At 41.8% G+C, this 22625-nt stretch overlaps 1 protein-coding gene across 3 annotated transcripts in view; it reads left to right on the top strand.

Annotated features, from left to right (window-relative positions):
• The first annotated feature begins 955 nt into the window (after nt 1-955).
• LOC142099085 (uncharacterized) overlaps nt 956-22625 on the top strand; it is a 38197-nt gene continuing 16527 nt past the window's right edge. For all 3 annotated transcript variants that reach the window (XM_075182409.1, XM_075182325.1, XM_075182247.1), the window contains exons 1-6: nt 956-1286; nt 4037-4306; nt 8278-8382; nt 10702-10770; nt 16129-16218; nt 18881-18991. In XM_075182409.1, the coding sequence (XP_075038510.1) occupies nt 1010-1286; nt 4037-4306; nt 8278-8382; nt 10702-10770; nt 16129-16218; nt 18881-18991 (922 nt within the window). In that variant the 5' untranslated portion in view covers nt 956-1009. The remainder of the gene's footprint in view (nt 1287-4036; nt 4307-8277; nt 8383-10701; nt 10771-16128; nt 16219-18880; nt 18992-22625) is intronic.

Raw genomic sequence — 22625 nt, 5'->3', positions numbered from 1 at the left:
AGATGTAAAGATAAACTCTTTTCCGTAGTGTAGGTAGGTCCCAAACGTGGTAGGTTCAACACGTGTAGTGGCTTCCTCAGTGGGTTCTCGTGCAGAGTGGTCAGCCATCTTCATATGCTAATATTTAAATGTTCGGGCCAATCTTGCCACCAAAAATGCTTGATTTTCATTGGTAGTTTTCATCGGTGGTGGAGTAGTGCGGAGTTGTGCGAGCGCATCTCCTGAGCGTGGTTCAGGCTCCATCTTAGTGGAAGCAGATGTGTGCGCATCTCTGTGTTTGGATGTGGGTATGAGACTATCCAGGGCCTTTGATGCCATTAATCTAATTAATCCCCCACTAGGTTTACTGGCAATATTCCTAAAGCAATTTATCTGAAGATAAATAATTTCTTGACAGTCATATCTATTTTTTTACATTATATTTGGACCATGACACAGTTAGGTAAATTATGCTCAAAACTAAATGTAAGTGCTTGGATATGGATATAGAGAAGTAATCCCAAATAGGTCAAGTGATGATATAACGGAATTAAGTAAATATCAAAATTTTCCTCACTCTTCTGTCGAAGAAGCAAATAAGTCAGATCCTCTCGATTAAATGTGAGTGTTTTACTAACAACTCTTGTTATTTGGTGATAACTGACCTTTGAGACAGTTGTAACCGGAACCCAGGGTCACAAGACGCTTCTGTAATGTCTGGAAGTTGGCACATTTTTCCAGACTGCTATTTTTTTTCTTACTGATGGGTAATTGTACTTAAATTGCTCAGAAACATTTGAAAAATGGGGTAATGTACTTATTTCTGGCCCACATAATGATATAGGTTCAGCATGAAGAAGTGGGATATGATACCATGATATAAATATAAATGTCATGTACACAACACTGATATATTGTTAGTATGGTTGTCTATTCTGTAGAGGGTGAGTGGCTGGGTATCTCCTGACAGTAACTCCTGTCCTTCTCTCTGTGGATCTCAGTGGTAAATGCTGACATTGCCACACACAGGATGAATCGCCCCACGGGTTCCTCCGTCCTGATTCCTGGACTGGAGGGGGACTTTAGTGAAGAGATGATCCACGAGTTGAAGAAAGTGAAGGGGAATCCAGATTGGCTGGCTCAATACCACGGGGGACCACAAGTACACAATGCTTATGTCAAACGTGGACAATTCTATAATCAGAATAAATCCTTTCTGCTGGAAAATCTGACGAAGGAGGATAGTGGAGTGTACGAGCAATGGCTGAATCAAGAAGTTCTCTTCAGAGTGATCCTGAATGTGACAGGTAAGTGACCCCTTTCTTCCTCCATCTTTGTCAGGGCAATAACAATAATCCACAGCGTGTCAGGAAAACATCAGTAATATAGTATATCTAAGAAACGTGGATATGGTTCAAGATCTTTGAGTTTTATAGACTAATCTTCAATAACATGTACGGCTCAGCAACTATAATAATGTACTGAGAATGGCATCAGATGTGTAAAATGATTTTGAAAAATAGGGTTATATCCAGGAAAAAATAAGACAAACCTTGGAAATTAGTAACCTGGTGGCAACTATGTCCCATCTCTCCCCCATGTGTATTATATGTTAATGCAGCAGTAGTGTTCATGAAAGTCCGAGGATACAATCTTCCAGCTGCTCGTCTGCTTCACCATTCTGCACTTTCCCATTGGTAAATTTTGTGGAACTTCTAGACCATGAACAGAACTGGGACGATGACCAATGCATCCTGCTGTGTGGTCGTTTTGGGCCAGACCTGGGAGCAATTCAGGCCAAATTGACTGGCGATAGGTACAAACGTTTGCAGCCAATTGCAGAGCAAGGTGAATATTTTACTGAACAGTTCTTAGTCACTTCTATACACAGTTTATTCAGTCTTCAGTGACATCATGACATGTCCCTAGAATTAGATCGAAGGTTATGAAAACCTCCACCCATATTACGATATTTATCGCAATGGGCAGGAGACTCTGCGGCTATTGGACATACCTAGCTAAATTGGTTATTGTGTTATGACGGAAAACTCTCTTGAGGAATCAGATCAATGAATCGAGGTAGGGTAGCTGTCATTTCACCTTGCGTAGGTCACAATCAATGCGGAGTGAAAGATTGTACTCTCTGGCCAACTAATGGCTCTGCAGTTTTAATGGGTTGGCTCAGTATAACATCTTTTTATAATACCTGGCTAGAAGGTGCCTGGTGTCCTCCAGTGTAAGTGTTTGATGACAGAAGCTGCTCTGCTTTGTGTCTGAGGGCCACAGAGTGCAGAACATTCTGGGTCTGCTAGATGTTTGGTCAGTGGCCATATCCAATGTCTTCCTGGGAGAGAGAGAAAGTTATGGAGGGAAATTGGAGGCAAAAACCTTCTTTACTCAACTAATGCCCAAGATACATTACATATTTAATTTCAGCTGCCACCTATTTGATCTACATCACAGTTATTATGACAGCACATTCAAATTTCAAATCGAAGAGTCCTAATTTCACCCAAGGTATCTGTGTCACCTTGAATACTTGCCAGTTTATGAGTTAAGGCTGTTTTTTGTTAATGTGGACAATTGGACAAGTTGTGTCTATAGCTGTAGAAGTTTACTTCTAAACTCCAGGATGTGATCTCTGGACAGGACTGTTCCAACCTTGAAGTGAGATCCTTGTGTCAGGTGGCACAATTCTAGAACTTGACTTCCTGCCCATTGCATACTATAGCTCTCCAGCCCAACAGCACTTTCCCATAGTGACTCAAACTGGCATGTTAAACAGTCATTGTATGAGAAGTCAAATGACTGTGGACCTGGAGGAGATACAAAGGAAAATGAGCCCTTCTTCTCCCTCCCTTCTACTGTTCCTTCTGTTAGGAGATATACTGTTTTGTAACTTCTGGTGTCTCCAATGGTGATTAACTACTAAACAAAAAATGCCAATCAAGTCAATACCAATTGAAATAGAAACTCTGGATACTGTCACAAAAGAATTTTAGTTATCTATGCTGTCTATATCAAAAATAACAATAATAATGACTGGCCAGAAAAAGCTGCTGCAAACCACTAAGGTGGCTGCGTCCACCAACAAGCACAATATACAAAGAAAAATGTGTGCAGCGCTAATAGTCTGGCTCTCAAGTTATATACGTATAAGATAGAATGAAGATCGCAAGTTGTCACACATATATTAAAATTTATTGTATACACTTGAATAAAAATATGCAAATACCTATTAACACTTGCAATACAATATAATGCAGGGAAAAATGTAAATTAAAACATGGACTGAATCGCCGTGCACAGCGACGCAGTCACAATATAAAAAAATGTTACAAAACATATATCTCTAGAATAGGATACAGTGCTACTAAATCAGATATTATGACAGCTGTCTAAACTGTAGCTAATACTCTCCAGCGGTGATGTCTTCATTGTGACATGGGATTTAACTCATCACATTGCACATAAACATCATTGCTCTCCATATGGCATAGACCCGATGTACAGAATAATGTACAGCCAGATGGCAGATAACCCCCAATGCCAGCAACACAGCACAAACACAACGCGCAGGTTACATTAAACATTTTTTTTTTACTTCAGCTCCATTGCAGTTGAAGAGGGGGGTAGGGTGATCCATAAAAAAGAACAACAAAGTCCCTCTAAGCGCAGAATGTGATCTCTCCACTCTTCCCTGGTGCCCCAATAAGTGCACGCCCTCTGGATCATGCCCCCTATTTAGACACTGAACTACTGTCCTTGACATACCGTCCAGCTCCACCAGTTCAGGGAAGTAATAGAATGGGCTGCTGGAGATGTCCCCACAACATTTTTTGTGGGCCCCACAATCTGTTTATAAACTAAAACTGTGACATATTTCCAACTTGAGTGTACCAGGTGGCAATGACTCTGTGCCTGGTGCTCCTGCAGGCTATGCGTCACCTGTGTATATATGATTTCATCAGAGAGGCCATTTGGGTCACATTGACCATCTATGAAGACAGGCAGCATTAATATAAATAGAGATCAAGTTCACACATTCTCGCTTCAGATCCGGTGGAGAAGTCTGACCTGACCAGAACAGAAGACAACAATGGAAGTTGCCACATTTATCTCCAGTGCTCCGGCCTTGGAGGAGATCCACTGAATGTAACGTACTTGAAGGACGGGGTGGAAATAAACAGGAATATCTCCAGGAAGTCCAAAGTCGGTGGTTTGGTTCTCAATGGTGCTGATCCCCAAGATTGGGGCAATTATACGTGTAACCTAACAAACCTCGTCAGTTGGAAGATGTCCCAACACCTGGTGGTGCAGCCTGCAGGTAAGAGATTACTTAGTATCATAAGCTTTATATTTGCATCTTCAAATGTCCACGAAAATATATATAAGATAATGTACCTTGTACTTACAAGGATGTCAGAGAACACTGAGAAGTTCTATGAAACGAAGATGAGGTGAAATTTCACTTAAATTGAGTTTTGTGGCTGAAAATGTCATTTTGCAGGTGTGCGTAGTTGCGTTGATACAATTGTCAAGTTACGTTTTTGTTTTACTGTACCACACCGTTTTTGTAAATTCACCAGACGACAGTGTTAATTTATTCTGCTGTGTGGTTGGGGTAGGTGGAATTACTTAAGGCTTAATTCTGCAAATGAAACATGCAAAATTTGCGGCCAATTGCGGAACAAGGTGAATATTTCGCAGAACAGTTTTGAAAACATCACTGCTTTCATAGCCTATGTATATCTATACATGATCCTGTAACATTTACATATAAAACTGTACAGTTTAGTAATATATTACAGGTGACTCCCTATGGATACAACAGTTTTGACCTTTTATTGTGCTAGTCCTGTGAAAGAGTCCCTGGGTCTATACAGAGTCCCTGGGTCTATACAGAGTCCATGGGTCTATACAGAGTCCCTGGGTCTATACAGAGTCCCTGGGTCTATACAGAGTCCCTGTGTCTATACAGAGTCCCTGGGTCTATACAGAGTCTATGGGTCTATACAGAGTCCCTGGGTCTATACAGAGTCCCTGGGTCTATACAGAGTCCATGAGTCTATACAGAGTCCCTGGGTCTATACAGAGTCCCTGGGTCTATACAGAGTCCATGGGTCTATACAGAGTCCCTGGGTCTATACAGAGTCCATGGGTCTATACAGAGTCCCTGGGTCTATACAGAGTCCCTGTGTCTATACAGAGTCCCTGGGTCTATACAGAGTCTATGGGTCTATACAGAGTCCCTGGGTCTATACAGAGTCCCTGGGTCTATACAGAGTCCATGAGTCTATACAGAGTCCCTGGGTCTATACAGAGTCCCTGGGTCTATACAGAGTCCATGGGTCTATACAGAGTCCCTGGGTCTATACAGAGTCCATGGGTCTATACAGAGTCTATGGGTCTATACAGAGTCCCTGGGTCTATACAGAGTCCATGAGTCTATACAGAGTCCCTGGGTCTATACAGAGTCCCTGGGTCTATACAGAGTCCCTGGGTCTATACAGAGTCCCTGGGTCTATACAGAGTCCATGGGTCTATACAGAGTCCCTGGGTCTATACAGAGTCCATGGGTCTATACAGAGTCTATGGGTCTATACAGAGTCCCTGGGTCTATACAGAGTCCATGGGTCTATACAGAGTCCCTGGGTCTATACAGAGTCCCTGTGTCTATACAGAGTCCCTGGGTCTATACAGAGTCTATGGGTCTATACAGAGTCCCTGGGTCTATACAGAGTCCCTGGGTCTATACAGAGTCCATGAGTCTATACAGAGTCCCTGGGTCTATACAGAGTCCATGGGTCTATACAGAGTCCCTGGGTCTATACAGAGTCCCTGGGTCTATTCAGAGTCCATGGGTCTATACAGAGTCCCTGGGTCTATTCAGAGTCCATGGGTCTATACAGAGTCCCTGGGTCTATACAGAGTCCCTGGGTCTATACAGAGTCCATGGGTCTATACAGAGTCCCTGGGTCTATACAGAGTCTCTGTGTCTATACAGAGTCCCTGGGTCTATACAGAGTCCATGGGTCTATACAGAGTCCCTGTGTCTATACAGAGTCCCTGGGTCTATACAGAGTCCCTGGGTCTATTCAGAGTCCATGGGTCTATACAGAGTCCCTGGGTCTATACAGAGTCCATGGGTCTATACAGAGTCCCTGGGTCTATACAGAGTCCATGGGTCTATACAGAGTCCCTGGGTCTATACAGAGTCTATGGGTCTATACAGAGTCCCTGGGTCTATACAGAGTCCCTGTGTCTATACAGAGTCCCTGGGTCTATACAGAGTCTATGGGTCTATACAGAGTCCCTGGGTCTATACAGAGTCCCTGGGTCTATACAGAGTCCATGAGTCTATACAGAGTCCCTGGGTCTATACAGAGTCCATGGGTCTATACAGAGTCCCTGGGTCTATACAGAGTCCCTGGGTCTATTCAGAGTCCATGGGTCTATACAGAGTCCCTGGGTCTATACAGAGTCCCTGGGTCTATACAGAGTCCCTGGGTCTATACAGAGTCCCTGTGTCTATACAGAGTCCCTGGGTCTATACAGAGTCCATGGGTCTATACAGAGTCCCTGTGTCTATACAGAGTCCCTGGGTCTATACAGAGTCCCTGGGTCTATACAGAGTCCATGGGTCTATACAGAGTCCCTCGGTCTATACAGAGTCCATGGGTCTATACAGAGTCCCTGGGTCTATACAGAGTCCATGGGTCTATACAGAGTCCCTGGGTCTATACAGAGTCTATGGGTCTATACAGAGTCCCTGGGTCTATACAGAGTCCATGAGTCTATACAGAGTCCCTGGGTCTATACAGAGTCCATGGGTCTATACAGAGTCCCTGGGTCTATACAGAGTCCATGGGTCTATACAGAGTCCCTGGGTCTATACAGAGTCCATGGGTCTATACAGAGTCCCTGGGTCTATACAGAGTCCATGGGTCTATACAGAGTCCCTGGGTCTATACAGAGTCCCTGGGTCTATACAGAGTCCATGGGTCTATACAGAGTCCCTGGGTCTATACAGAGTGCATGGGTCTATACAGAGTCCCTGGGTCTATACAGAGTCCATGGGTCTATACAGAGTCCCTGGGTCTATACAGAGTCCATAGGTCTATACAGAGTCCCTGGGTCTATACAGAGTCCATGGGTCTATACAGAGTCCCTGTGTCTATACAGAGTCCCTGGGTCTATACAGAGTCCCTGGGTCTATACAGAGTCCATGGGTCTATACAGAGTCCATGGGTCTATACAGAGTCCCTGGGTCTATACAGAGTCCATGGGTCTATACAGAGTCCCTGGGTCTATACAGAGTCCATGGGTCTATACAGAGTCCCTGGGTCTATACAGAGTCCATGAGTCTATACAGAGTCCCTGGGTCTATACAGAGTCCCTGGGTCTATACAGAGTCCCTGGGTCTATACAGAGTCCATGGGTCTATACAGAGTCCCTGGGTCTATACAGAGTCCATGGGTCTATACAGAGTCCCTGGGTCTATACAGAGTCCATAGGTCTATACAGAGTCCCTGGGTCTATACAGAGTCCATGGGTCTATACAGAGTCCCTGGGTCTATACAGAGTCCCTGGGTCTATACAGAGTCCCTGGGTCTATACAGAGTCCATGGGTCTATACAGAGTCCCTGGGTCTATACAGAGTCCATGGGTCTATACAGAGTCCCTGGGTCTATACAGAGTCCATGGGTCTATAGGAAGCGGTCTTGATCAATATCTTCAACTATCTATTTGTTGCATGTATGAATAATGTATCTCTGACTGCGGTGACATAAAGTAGATTACACTTGTTTTATAGCGCTATAATACTATGGGAACAAGGCTCAGTTATACTGTAAAGTGCAACACAGATCTCAGACACATTGGGCCTGGTTCATTAAGAAAAGGAAAGCAAAATAAAGGAGTAGCTTTGCACCTGGGCAAAACCATGTTACATTGGAGGGGCAGGTAAATTTAAAATGTGGGGACAGATTTATAGTTGGGGTAGGGCATGTTCTAGATCACCTTTAAATGTCAGTGTAAAAATAAATATAAATACATGAAAAGCAGCAAGTATTTAACTTGTGCAAAATAATAAACTAGTTTGCACCCCTTGTATTGTAACATTTTTACTCAGTTTTTGCCTTACTTTCCTTAATTAATCTGGCCCAATATCCCCCCCCCCCCAATAGTGGACTGCACCCCATAATGTAGTCATACAGGAAAACAAATTGTGAGTGATTCATTTTATCAGAAGATACAATATTACCATATAATAACTTTTACATATTTCTTCTGCAGCAATAGAAGAAGAGTTTGTGCCGTTCTGTATCAGTTGCTTCGGAATAAGCATCTGTTGTATCCATATACTTTGTCACTGTTTCCAGTGTATAAAAAAATTTAATGGTAAGTACTAGTGTAATAATATAACATAATTATACATATCAGATGCCTACGTTTTGGCCAGTGCCCAGACAGGAAGCTTCTATTGTTGGGTGGGAATATTAATAATTCTGTTTTTGAAAGATTGAGTTTGAGTTGGCGAGAAGATATCCAAGATGAAATGGAAGAAAGACAGTCAGTAACGTGAGACAACACAGATGGTGAATGATCAGGAGAGGATAGATAGATTTGTGTATCATCTACATAGAGATGATTCTGAAATCCAAAGGAGCTTATTAGTTTTCCAAGAGAAGTGGTGTAGATAGAGAATAGCAGAGGACCTAGGACTGAGCCTTGTGGTCTTCAACTGATAAAGGAAGCGGAGCAGAGGTGGCCCCAGACATTAACAGTGAAAGAGCGATTAGATAGGTAGGATGAGAACCAGGATAGGACATTGTCCTGAAGACCGAGGAAATTAGCGTCTATATGAGAAAAGAGTGGTCAACCATGTCCAATGCAGCAGAGAGGTCCAGGAGAATTAGAAGTCAGTAGTGGCCTTTACTATCTCTGAATGATAGTTTAGTGACCATAGAGAACTTACAGTTATTTATAAGGGATAAATCATAACTGCAGTGTAGATATGTTGTAGCAAATGAATCCATTGATAAGTTTAGCTAAAGTGTAAAATGTGAAGACAGAGGGTCTGTTGTAAATGTATTTGATGGCTTTGCACATCCCAGTGTGAGAAGATAGGAGTGTCACCTGCAGCAGCTTCAAAGAACTCTCGCTGTTAGTCTTGGACTCCTGAATAGCATTTGTGGGGTCGGCCACAGCTGGACATCCTTGCAGCCAAGGCAGCATTTTGCAGTCTTATACAGGTATATAGAAATATGAGCTTCAAAGGAAAGTGCCTTTATAGTTCATATTTTGAGAAATCTGGGTGGTATTCCATACTGAGGAGCAGAAATCACACCAGGGTTGTGAATGACAGGTACAGGTGGTATCAGGGAACAGTTAAAATCACATATCTTTGGAAAAGGTATGTCACATTGTCATAATTCCATCATGTTTGGTATTAAAATGTATGGGAGAATATGACCGGTTTATTGAAGTGGGAGTTATGTCTCTGGGATATATCTGTGAAAAGCTAAGACAGGTCAAAACTTAGGAATAGTTTTGAACAAGCCCTTGGTGACATCCAGGGGACATTTCCGCCCCCACATTAGCATCCACACTGCCCCTGTGAATGCCGTCCCATTTGAGTTTGCTTAAAAACCTGTGTTTTGAAGGGACAATTTGTCAGCTTCTTGGGGATCAATCTAATTGAAGGACTGTCCATCTTTTCTGCCTACCCCAGGCATACAGATTATTATATGTAAGTGATGCTCTGTACTTTCATCCCATTTGTTTTTATAAGTGTTTGCAAATTTTTATTTGTATGTCAAATATTTATCTAATTTTTTTTATTCTCTGTAAGCATTGTACCTTTTGTATATTAAATCTAAGATTTAATAGTGCTGTCCTTATTGCTCTAAACCAGTGTTTCTCAAATCCAGTCCTCAGGACCCACTAACAGTGCAGGATTGCCAGGTGACCAGTGAAATAATTATACCACCTGCTACACTGTGTCAGTCAGTAATGAATACACCTGTGCTCCAGCAAGGAGATGTGGAAAACATGTACTGCTAGGGGGTCCTGAGGACTGGAGTTGAGAAAAACTGCTCTAAACTAATTCATTGCCTGTTTAGAAGAGACAGATTGCTTGGCTGGATTAACTCTTTAAAAACCAATGTGTGAAGGGTTAACTGTTTAGATACCAGAGCACAGAGTGTGCACAATTGGGTGATTAAGTCATTGGCTTGCTACGGACCTTATATGTAGCTGGTGGCAGTTGCTGAGAGGTGTGAAGTGTGCCTCTGTGTTGGGACGGGACCAGCGAAATCTGTAGCCTTAGAAAGAGGTGAGTGTGAGATTTGGGCTGGAATCCTGTGTGTTCCCTTACAGTAAGCTTCCAAGTCACAAGTGCGCAGAGGGCGGTTTGTGACAAATAAAGGGATCAGGAGCGGTTTCCTGACAGAATAGAGGTGATATATTGTATGAGTGTTGGAATATATGATAAGATATCTAATCAGGGAGTAGCTAGAGGGGCTTATCCCTGACATATAGGAATAACCATGTTTGTTCTACTGCTGCCAAAGCTGTATCCGTACAATGCTGCTTTTTGGTTAATCTTTGTTTGCATGTTGGTTTACATTCACTGAGAGCTGTAATACACTCCATATTTAGGATCTCATTTCACTGTATGAGAGGAATAACTGGGATTTTTCTCATTTACTTGAACAGATTGTGCACTAAATTATGTTTTGGGAGTCCTCCTGGAATTAGCAGCCTTGGCCATCTTCATTTATTATGGTAAGAACAAATTTGGCTTTTCCTGCACGAATCCTTGAAGATTGTAGATTAGACGTTTGCAGGTTGGCTGGAATTGGGACACTGCTGACGAAATGCATTAAGGTGGTACTGAAATCTAGGTGAAGTGGGAGGACCAATCACAAGCTTTAATCAAGAAACTTTTGCTTGCGATTTGTCAATCCGGTCACACGTACATGCCAGATAAAGGTAGTGAACTAAGTTAATGTCTCATACAGAATGTAAAACAAAACGTTTCATGTAACAGCCAAGGTATGTGATGGTATAACCGGGTCTGCCACAAAACACTCATGCACAAAGTATACAATAATAAAGGTATTTATTAAAATATCATAAAACCACAAAGGTACATTAAACCCACATAGGTGCCAATATCAGTGCCAAATTGCAACTTGTAGCAAAGTAGGTGCACCTACATGCTATACAAATAGTATGTATATCAGTCCAGCAACTGTGCAAAACCGCTCTTCTTCTTTGATGTAGAAGATTAGAGAATGGACCTCTGAATCATATCGTTCCCTTGTTATTAAGGGTAATAGTGTGGAGCTGTGATTGATGCAATTGGGGAGGATAAACTCCATGTTTACTGGTGGAACTCCAATGGAAAAGTGTCAAAGGTAACAAAGTCTCTTACCAGTTCCTGGCGATACAACATAAGACTAGTACCTTGATAATTCTTCCAACACCGAGAGTAATTCTCCTATTAGGATGTAAGATATTGAACGGAGCTCCGTATATCGTTCCTGTCCTCTCCACACAGTCTCCAAACGCTAGCGCATGGTCCCGCGCACAACTGACGTCATAGAGGTGCGTCCCGTCTCCTACAGGACTCTCCAAACAGTGTATGAAACCGAGCGGTCACTGTAATTGATGCACTGGTAATAATAGCACAACTATTATGGCACACAGAGTATTGTGGGAATACTGTAAAAATATTGCTGCTCCACTGACGCGTTTCATCCCCGCACAGGAGATTTCCTCAGAGATAAATTTCACATTAATTTTGGCCGTCTTTTAAGACCACAGCAAATTAGAAACAATCAACACCTGGTAAAAATTAACCCTTTGTTATTCGTGCATGAGTGTTTAGTCCCTATACATAGAGGATATTATATACCATAAAAAAACATTTCTAACATTTCCAACATTCCCTTATTACGTTTCTTCTCAAGAACATACAAATATCCATATCTTAGATCATTACTTGCCATATATAAAAATATGCATATATACATATACACATATATATATATAAAGAAGGATTTTAACAAATAGCCATCCTCAAAATATGTTACTAACAGTCTAACAGGGAAATGGATTGACATCGATAAAAATTCTATTTATTCTAATTATTGAGTCCATACTACACCAACCGTTAGACTCAAGACGGAAATTGGTAGGATCTTCATAGAAAACCACTTATACATAATTAAAACAAAAAACCCAGCAAATACATAGACAACCATCTATTTGTTTATCTGATTAGATTAAATCATATGATGTCATTAAGTTCAAGAGATTCGTTCAGACCTGCAGGATGCAATGTGTCTAAAAGATAAATCCAGTATACCTCCTGTTTACATAATCTTTTATATCGGTCTCCTCCTCTTGCTGTAAGTATAACACATTCTAAACCAGTGATAGAGAGACCTTCTGGATTGCTCTCATGCTTTTCACAAAAATGTCTCGATACACTGTGAGATCTTAGACCCTTCAGAATATTTCTCCTATGTTCATTAAAACGTAATTTAAGCTTTCTTGTGGTACGACCTACATAATATAGGTTACAACTACATCTTAATAAGTAAATTACATAGGATGAATTACAGTTAATAAAACCACGTATATTATACATTCTCTTTGTCTCCACATTTTCGACTGAAACTTCCTTGTTCCTAATATATTTACAGGTTATACAACGTGTTCCTCCGCACTTATAGGAACCATCTGGAACCGAAGAAAACCATTCCAATTGAGTTCCTACTGCAGGACTACCAGTGTTTAATTGAGAATTATCATCTATCTTGTTTACCTTTTTTACTAATGATCGTGTTTTCAAAAAACTTGGTGCTAAAATGATTTTCAAATTGTTGGCTTTCTTAAAAACCACAATTGATTTTTCCGGTAGAATAGATTTCAAAACCGGATCTTGTTTTGATATTGAGTAATTAGAACATAATATCTTTCTGATAGCTGTAGAGGATTCATTATATTTAGAGATAACAGCCCATTCTGCATTTTCATTATTTCCAGCTCTTCTCAGATCCCTTTTGTCATTACTTTTAACTCCTACATTCTCTTCCATTTCAGGATCTAAAATTCCATTATTGAAGTTTAACAGAGTTCCCCTCTTCATTAGTTCTACTTCTTCAAATGCTTGTTTAACAAGTAAAGGAGGATACCCTCTATCCAGAATTTTTTTTTTGACATTATCTTGGCTTGTTGTACATAGGTTTTTTGAAAACACGATCATTAGTAAAAAAGGTAAACAAGATAGATGATAATTCTCAATTAAACACTGGTAGTCCTGCAGTAGGAACTCAATTGGAATGGTTTTCTCCGGTTCCAGATGGTTCCTATAAGTGCGGAGGAACACGTTGTATAACCTGTAAATATATTAGGAACAAGGACGTTTCAGTAGAAAATGTGGAGGCAAAGAGAATGTATAATATACGTGGTTTTATTAACTGTAATTCATCCTATGTAATTTACTTATTAAGATGTAGTTGTAACCTATATTATGTAGGTCGTACCACAAGAAAGCTTAAATTACGTTTTAATGAACATAGGAGAAATATTCTGAAGGGTCTAAGATCTCAGTGTATCGAGACATTATTGTGAAAAGCATGAGAGCAATCCAGAAGGTCTCTCTATCACTGGTTTAGAATGTGTTATACTTACAGCAAGAGGAGGAGACCGATATAAAAGATTATGTAAACAGGAGGTATACTGGATTTATCTTTTAGACACATTGCATCCTGCAGGTCTGAACGAATCTCTTGAACTTAATGACATCATATGATTTAATCTAATCAGATAAACAAATAGATGGTTGTCTATGTATTTGCTGGGTTTTTTGTTTTAATTATGTATAAGTGGTTTTCTATGAAGATCCTACCAATTTCCGTCTTGAGTCTAACGGTTGGTGTAGTATGGACTCAATAATTAGAATAAATAGAATTTTTATCGATGTCAATCCATTTCCCTGTTAGACTGTTAGTAACATATTTTGAGGATGGCTATTTGTTAAAATCCTTCTTTATATATATATATATGTGTATATGTATATATGCATATTTTTATATATGGCAAGTAATGATCTAAGATATGGATATTTGTATGTTCTTGAGAAGAAACGTAATAAGGGAATGTTGGAAATGTTAGAAATGTTTTTTTATGGTATATAATATCCTCTATGTATAGGGACTAAACACTCATGCACGAATAACAAAGGGTTAATTTTTACCAGGTGTTGATTGTTTCTAATTTGCTGTGGTCTTAAAAGACGGCCAAAATTAATGTGAAATTTATCTCTGAGGAAATCTCCTGTGCGGGGATGAAACGCGTCAGTGGAGCAGCAATATTTTTACAGTATTCCCACAATACTCTGTGTGCCATAATAGTTGTGCTATTATTACCAGTGCATCAATTACAGTGACCGCTCGGTTTCATACACTGTTTGGAGAGTCCTGTAGAAGACGGGACGCACCTCTATGACGTCAGTTGTGCGCGGGACCATGCGCTAGCGTTTGGAGACTGTGTGGAGAGGACAGGAACGATATACGGAGCTCCGTTCAATATCTTACATCCTAATAGGAGAATTACTCTCGGTGTTGGAAGAATTATCAAGGTACTAGTCCTATGTTGCATCGCCAGGAACTGGTAAGAGACTTTGTTACCTTTGACACTTTTCCATTGGAGTTTCATCAATAAATACGGAGTTCATCCTCCCCAATTGCCTCAATCACAGCTCCACACTATTACCCTTAATAACAAGGGAACGATATGATTCAGAGGTCCATTCTCTAATCTTCTACATCAAAGAAGAAGAGCGGTTTTGCACAGTTGCTGGACTGATATACATACTATTTGTATAGCATGTAGGTGCACCTACTTTGCTACAAGTTGCAATTTGGCACTGATATTGGCACCTATGTGGGTTTAATGTACCTTTGTGGTTTTATGATATTTTAATAAATACCTTTATTATTGTATACTTTGTGCATGAGTGTTTTGTGGCAGACCCGGTTATACCATCGCACACCTTGGCTGTTATATTTACTTGTATTTTTGGGGTGCAGATCCCCAGCGTTGGTACCGTGTCTGAGCAGTCATTTTCAGTGCCGGAATAAGATATATTTTGTTAAAACATTTAATGTAGCACAATAGGCTTTTAGGGGGAGGGGCAACATAGATAACCTTAGGTGTTAGTGCAAAATCGCAGAGCAAATGCTCTTTTGTATGTCACGTGGTCACAAATGCCCCTCATGTCCAAGGATGGCTCATAGATCTTTGGCCAAATATGGCGGAAATTGCTGCGACGCGGACGTTTGCATTGGCTGATGGGAGGAGTTAGGAGGTTCCTTGTTTAGTGTAAGTGCACATTTACTTTCACAGTGAAGTACAGAAATAAGGCTTCATTTATTGGACAGAAATAAAAAAATTGAGGTAAAGCAGTGGAAATTGGACATTCTTCTCTGTGGGATGGGGGTGAAGAGCCCTTTCCTCCCTGTAAATGGACGTATTCTCCAGAAAACTTCCAAAATAGTGAGTGAACTCCCAGATGTGCAAGAGACAGTGGAACTCAGCAACATGACGCATTTCGCATCAACACCCTCAACCCAGCGCAGCTCTATGCTACGCTCTACATCATTGTAGTGTACAGGGCGTTATGGTCCACCTTGCATTAATAAGTCCTGCCCACCCCAGACTTCATGTAGCTACCATCCACATCTTCCGATGGGTATGTCTCAAGAGAGGGCAACTGTGCGGAGATCTGATCTTATCCTGATATTTCACTGTTCTCTGTTCAACTTTACAGCGCGCACTTTAAGCAATGTTATAAAAGCTTCAACCACCCGAAAGTGGGACATGTCTTATTATCCCTTCACTCGCAAAATTTATTAAAGCTAAACTGAGACTAAACTGAGCAGTATTTTAGTACTCAGACATATAAAGAAGAATTGCTGTTGTGCAGATTTTCAGTTTGTGATTGATGTGTATTGTTGCATCGCGTTCTTTTTGTTTTTGGAGCAATCTGTTTGAATATTTAAGTGAATACAATTCCTTTCTTGTTTGTGTAATTGTTAATTTTTTTTGTTTAATTTGTTTTTGCTCAAGGTTATTATTTCCAAGACCTATGGACCAAACTGATTGTTGCCATAACTATTTCTGTATCTATTGTGCTGACTCGGATATGTTGGTTGTGCTGTAAGTAATGCAACTGAAAATCTGTCGTACAGAGATTAAATATTACCACATATATAAGTATTGCATAAGTTAATAATTTATACCATGCACTCTGCATTACATTTTCTTCCTCCGTAAGAGTGATTTGTTCCAGGTTATGTGTATGAGTAGCTGTAGGCTCTCACAACCGTATGAGCAGGCAAAACTTATCCAGGGCACCCTCTGACACAGGAATAGCTCTGAAGTTAGCACTGCCCACCTGATTATATCAGCCAGCAGAGGTGCCCAGGTTATTATATTCCAGGCTAGCAAAGGTGCCCACATTATTATATACCAGACCAGTAGAGGTGCCCACATTATTATATACCAGACCAGTAGAGGTGCCCACGTTATTATATACCAGACCAGTAGAGGTGCCCACGTTATTATATACCAGACCAGCAGAAGTGCCCACGTTATTATATACCAGACCAGCAGAGGTGCCCACGTTATTATATACCAGACCAGCAGAGGTGCCCAAGTTATTATATACCAGACCAGTAGAGGTGCCCAGGTTATTATATACCAGACCAGCAGAGGTGCCCACGTTATTATATACCAGACCAGCAGAGGTGCCCAAGTTATTATATAGCAGACCAGTAGAGGTGCCCAGGTTATTATATACCAGACCAGCAGAGGTGCCCACGTTATTATATACCAGACCAGCAGAGGTGCCCAAGTTATTATATAGCAGACCAGTAGAGGTGCCCAGGTTATTATATACCAGACCAGCAGAGGTGCCCAAGTTATTATATACCAGACCAGCAGAGGTGCCCACGTTATTATATACCAGACCAGCAGAGGTGCCCACGTTATTATATACCAGACCGGCAGAGGTGCCCACGTTATTATATTCCAGACTAGCAAAGGTGCCCACATTATTATATACCAGACCAGTAGAGGTGCCCACATTATTATATACCAGACCAGCAGAGGTGCCCACGTTATTATATACCAGACCAGCAGAGGTGCCCACGTTATTATATACCAGACCAGCAGAGGTGCCCACGTTATTATATACCAGACCAGCAGAGGTGCCCACGTTATTATATACCAGACCAGCAGAAGTGCCCACGTTATTATATACCAGACCAGCAGAGGTGCCCACGTTATTATATACCAGACCAGCAGAAGTGCCCACCGGATTATATCAGCCAGCAGAAGTGCCCGCATGATTATGTGTCGCCAGGGTGCCCAGATGATTACATGCCAGCCTGTTCTGACATGAGGACAGAGATCAGATGCTTCTAACATAGAACGTAAGGTGCAGCATCAGCACACTCTCTCCTGTCTTCTCTGCAGTTCACTTCGCAGGTCAAGGTAGAACAGAAGTGAAAGGAATCTGCCAGAAATCACTAGTTAGCACATACTTGCCAACTCTCCTGGAAAGTCCGGGAGACTCCCGAAATTCGGGTCAGTCTCTCGGAGCTAAAATTTCTCCTGAATCTGTGAATTTCCTGGTTAAAATGACGCGATTCACCGAGAATCTCGTCATTTTGGCCCCGCCCCCACGTCAAAACGTCATTTTACTCGTGGGGGCGGGGCCAAAATGACACGATTCTAGACGCCCCTCTCCCGGACATCGCGTACTCAAAGAAGGCAAGTATGAGTTAGCAGCCCGGCTACTGATACCACTAGAGGGAGGAAGATGAGTTGTTAAAGCAAAGCAGCATTGCCCCGACCTTCTAAGTCTGCTGAATCCTAGGCTCCTGCTTACTAGTGGCTCCTGACTGTAATATTTTATCAGTTTGTGTTTAGTTTCATGTAAGCCTCCACTCCGCAGAGCCTCTAGCAGAAGAGCAGCACTGAGCATTCTCGGTAACTGTAGCATAGAACTGAAACAGTTATTGTGAGCACACAGACCAACAGCAGCTTCAGTGGAAACTGAGAGAAAAAGAAGTTCAGACATATTTTTTAAACTCATATGTTTACTGAATATTTCAAGTCGTAATCCCACATAGATGTTTTTGAGGTTTTTTTTAAACAGTAAGATTTGTACCATTCTAGCATGAAGCTGTTAATCGTTTCCTAAGATGTTCTACCATCACTAACTCTTCCCTTTGTAAAATCTCTCTGTGGGAAATTGTTTGAAAATTGATTGCCATAGCAAGATATTTACATGTCAGCACTCAGGCTTAATCCCAAGTAAAGGGTTCCCTGATGTCTGAATCACAGCCCTCCCTGCATGAACATGAAGGCAAAGGAAGGAGGTGGAAGTGGGGATTGTGCAGAGAATGATTGCATTCCAAATGCCCTGCTCACAACATCATATTTCATGGGACTGTGGTTACCATGGCAGTCATTGGGCACTTAGCAAACTCTAGGGGGTAAATGTATTAACATGCGGGTTCTTCAACACCCGCGAGTTCAGCTTCTTCGGCGCTTAAATTTAAAGCGGCGCTGCCTTGTAAAGGGAAACTTCCCTTTACAAGGCAGTGGCGCTTTAAATTTAAGCGCCGAAGACGCCGATCTCCCACAAGTTGAGAAAACCGGGGTATGATGCATTTACCCCCATGACTCTGTTACATACATCCCTGTCCTCACTTACACAATTCTAGTGGCTTGTGTTTAAGATTTTACCTGGAATTAACTTTATATAATCTAATGTAGCATGAAAATGATCTATTTACCAATTTACTGACAGATCTTGAATTTCCAGAGACACTACAAGCAATTATGAAGCATGTGCTCTTTTTTGCTGATTTTGTGTTTATACCAGTGAATCTCATATTGGAAATTATTCTCTATAACATAGGTGAGTACCTTAAACGTCATACTCTCTAATACGATGTTACTGCTCTATTAAATAAAACATAAGTATATCATATAAACTGTGAAGGCAGACGGCATGTTGCAGTTCTTCCACATGGTGGCGCTGCTTTATGGCAGACCAGGTGTTCTCTGGAACGTTGTTAGAATTTTTAAGACTCTTCTACTATATAATCGCCTCATTCTGCATCTATCTGAGAAATCTGCATGTTTTATATCCACCTCCAATGGCCTCTCCGCAGCTAGAACATTTAATTTGATTATAGAAAACGGTAGTAGTTAGAATGTGAGGATTGGACCAGTGAGGGCCACAGGACGCACCGTGTGACTATACGATTAGTACTTAGTTTGTATAGAGCTTGTTCACATATTGTTTATTCCTTTTACCTTTTCCTACATGGACTATAAAAGTCTTATGTCCGATATCTTAACCTCTTTTACCTTCTTCATCTTATTCAACTATTACCTTAGAGTAACGACACGACACTTGGGTGTGGCAAAATTAAATGATTTATTTAACTATGGTGGAGGAGAATAAAGCAGTCAGTCGACGTGTGCCAGGCAAAACCCAACTGTCCTAGCATCTCCTTAGGATTTTATCACCTGTGGCAACCAAACCCCTGGGTTCAAGTGGGGGAGAAACCAATCACACCCCGGGCACACATATTTACCTGGACGGGGCACCACGTCCCAATTCTACCGAACCCGCCCCTCCTCTGGGCTATACGGGAAGCAACCACAGGGCAACCCACAGGGGTGGTACCTGAACCGAGACTAATAACCGACTCACTCGAAGAGAGGCAGGTTCACCGTGCCCTATACCGTAAATGTGCGCCCAACCAACCACTGGCCGTCGACTGACTGAAAAATCAAGAAGACCAGAACAGAAACATCTAAGACACCCAGCACAAACAAGAACACAAACTCGCAAGATTGCAGTACTCAAGACAAAAGAAGAAACAAAGAGGTTGAGCGGAAGCACAGACGAAGGTAAAACCATAAAACCCAGTGGGAAAAAATGGAGAAATCCCTTCGCGCCCGACCTCCAAAGGCCCAAGCAGTCTAAAACCTGTGCCACCGCAGCAGAAAATAAAAAATTAGAAGGGATTAGGTAAGAAGAGCAGGACATACATTTAAGACCCTTCGTGTCCCTGCCTCCAAAGGCAACAAGCAGCCGTAACCCTGTACTATCCAGGAGCGAGAGTAAGTGGGCGAGAAATCAAGAAGGAAGTGAAAGCATCACATAACGCTTGTAAACATTAGTGTTTCATCAGCCTAGCGCCTACACATACTGCAACATAAGCGCCATCATCCTCTGCAGACTTGGCGCCCACTTCTGAAAGGACTGGGTGCAGAAATGAACAGCTATTCAAGCCTAGTGCAACCCATGCCAGCTTGAAAAACCACTAGCAACGTGTACCAGGTTAGGGAAGAACCATCCCCACTCCTCCGCTACGGTACCCCGGCCAAAGGCCAGTAAATTCACATACAATTGCAACCGTACATACAGGGAACCCAACCCTGGGAGCCACGGTGATCCAGCATTCCCTACCCTGTAAATGAAGTGAGCAAGCAAAACGTAAGGGACTGCCGCGCCATAGGAGACTGCATTGCAAATATTGTATATTAGTTTAACCACCTGCCCAGGCTATAGTGCCACTCCAATCACTATCAAGCAAAAGTCCTCTCACAGGATTAATGCCACCGCTTAAGCCGAAAATGTAAGGCCAAACATACCAGGCTACTTTACACTGTGCCCATGCAGGCCCAATGATTACCCCCATAACAGTGATCAGTGTCTTCTATCAAGACCACAAGGAAGATTCTTGTTTAAATTCCTATTGTCCAGAAACGCCAACTCCAAAGACTCACTTCCATCACAACTAGGGTCCCTACCCAGATCCATAACTATCATCAGGAAGGTCCTCCATGCTGCAAGGCATACCGGCTGTCCCACAGGGCATGAAAGAAACTGCGTATCAAACCACTCATCAACTCGACCTATCCGTGTTCAGTAACTGCAGATGGGTAAATTTGCCTTGGAGATATTGACAATAAAATGGATCCGCGTGACCCACCTCTGAAAATGTATATTACTATGTAGCATGGGGAAGTAAACCAGCGAAGAAATAAGGCTGCGACCCCGGGGCATAGGCCCCCATGAAGGCTCACTCCTGTAGGAGGGCAAAGGCAACAGTGTCACTAACAGCGGCCACTTCCAAAATATCGTCAGCTCATGGGACCGATCCAAATTGAACACTGTCCCACTCCAACAACTATCCCAGGGACGCTTAATACCATACATAAGGAAATACAATGAAAGAACAGCCCCTTTGTGTTTAACTATTGCTGATAGCCAATAGGTCTCCTGCAAGCAACTATCCAAATGCCCTGTACCTTCGTAAACTAAGTCTAAACCCTACAAGTTTTGTCCTGGACACTCTGCAAAACCAGTAGCTTCATACGTGGAATATTGTTTGACCACATGACCCAGCAGTGCCATATATCCCCTACGTATCTGCATCATCCTACCTTACATGCATCCGTATCCGGACAACATACATGTATCATGTCTCTGCATATATATCTGTATCCGTACCCATACCTGTATCTCCCTCAATACTAACCATTCCCTCATCAGAATAGTTCTTAATATACTAACTTGTGCCACTCAACATTCATTATACATCGTGAGCTTCAGTGGGTTTTACCACAATATGCAAATTATATATTAATACAAGTCCGGAAACCCTACTGCAATCAAGACTGCATGTTTAGTAATCAGTTTTACCACATGGACAATACATGAAGCCTTTGTTAATATTTAGTTGGAACAAATCACAATATATATATGGAACCACAAATTTGATATACCCATGTTTCCTCTACCAGGCTGTGTGATCCTGCACCTGAGAAGGCTGATGTTATAGATTCTGAGGACCACATTGGTAGACTCGCCATAATTCATGTGTTCATTCCTCTCCCCTATGCGCCAAATCTCTCGTCTATAGTTTTTCTATAGATCAGCATATATACAGACTATTGTGTAACCTAAATCTGAGTGATGCTGCCCTTCCACATTGCAGCTAAAACAGGTTTGTTCCACTGTGTTAGTCATGTAATCAGCACCCCAGGCCTGCACACATATAACATTAATATGTCATAGTACCCTTGACACTTCCAGATAATATTCAGCCAGTGAAGCTGAAGAAAAACTTAGATTGGGCGGATAGCACCATGGCCCTTAAGGTGATATATTGGATGACACCATTCCTTATAAAGGATCACCCCTTACCCTGTGGACCTCCAAAATATAGCCACCTGTTCGCCCGCAAAATGCCTAAAATAACAATGGCTCAGGTTGGCACAAGAAACCCGTATGGGTCTACCATCTACCTAATAAGGGAACCAGGAGGAATCCGGGTTGGCGCTATTCACCCTCAACTGAATGCTATAGGCACCATTATAATGTAATAACTGCTAGCCCCAGGAAAAATTTGCCCCTAACACCTTGTACATAATAACTCTGCACTCACCGTGTCAACTGCGAGAATAGAGGACTTACTAATGACACACCCCAGACCAGACCTGTAAGCAGGGCCGGACTGGCCATCTGGCAC

Source organism: Mixophyes fleayi, chromosome 1 (assembly GCF_038048845.1).
Source record: "Mixophyes fleayi isolate aMixFle1 chromosome 1, aMixFle1.hap1, whole genome shotgun sequence".
Taxonomy (NCBI): Eukaryota; Metazoa; Chordata; class Amphibia; order Anura; family Limnodynastidae; genus Mixophyes; species Mixophyes fleayi.
This window is presented reverse-complemented; position numbering and strand designations above follow the sequence as displayed.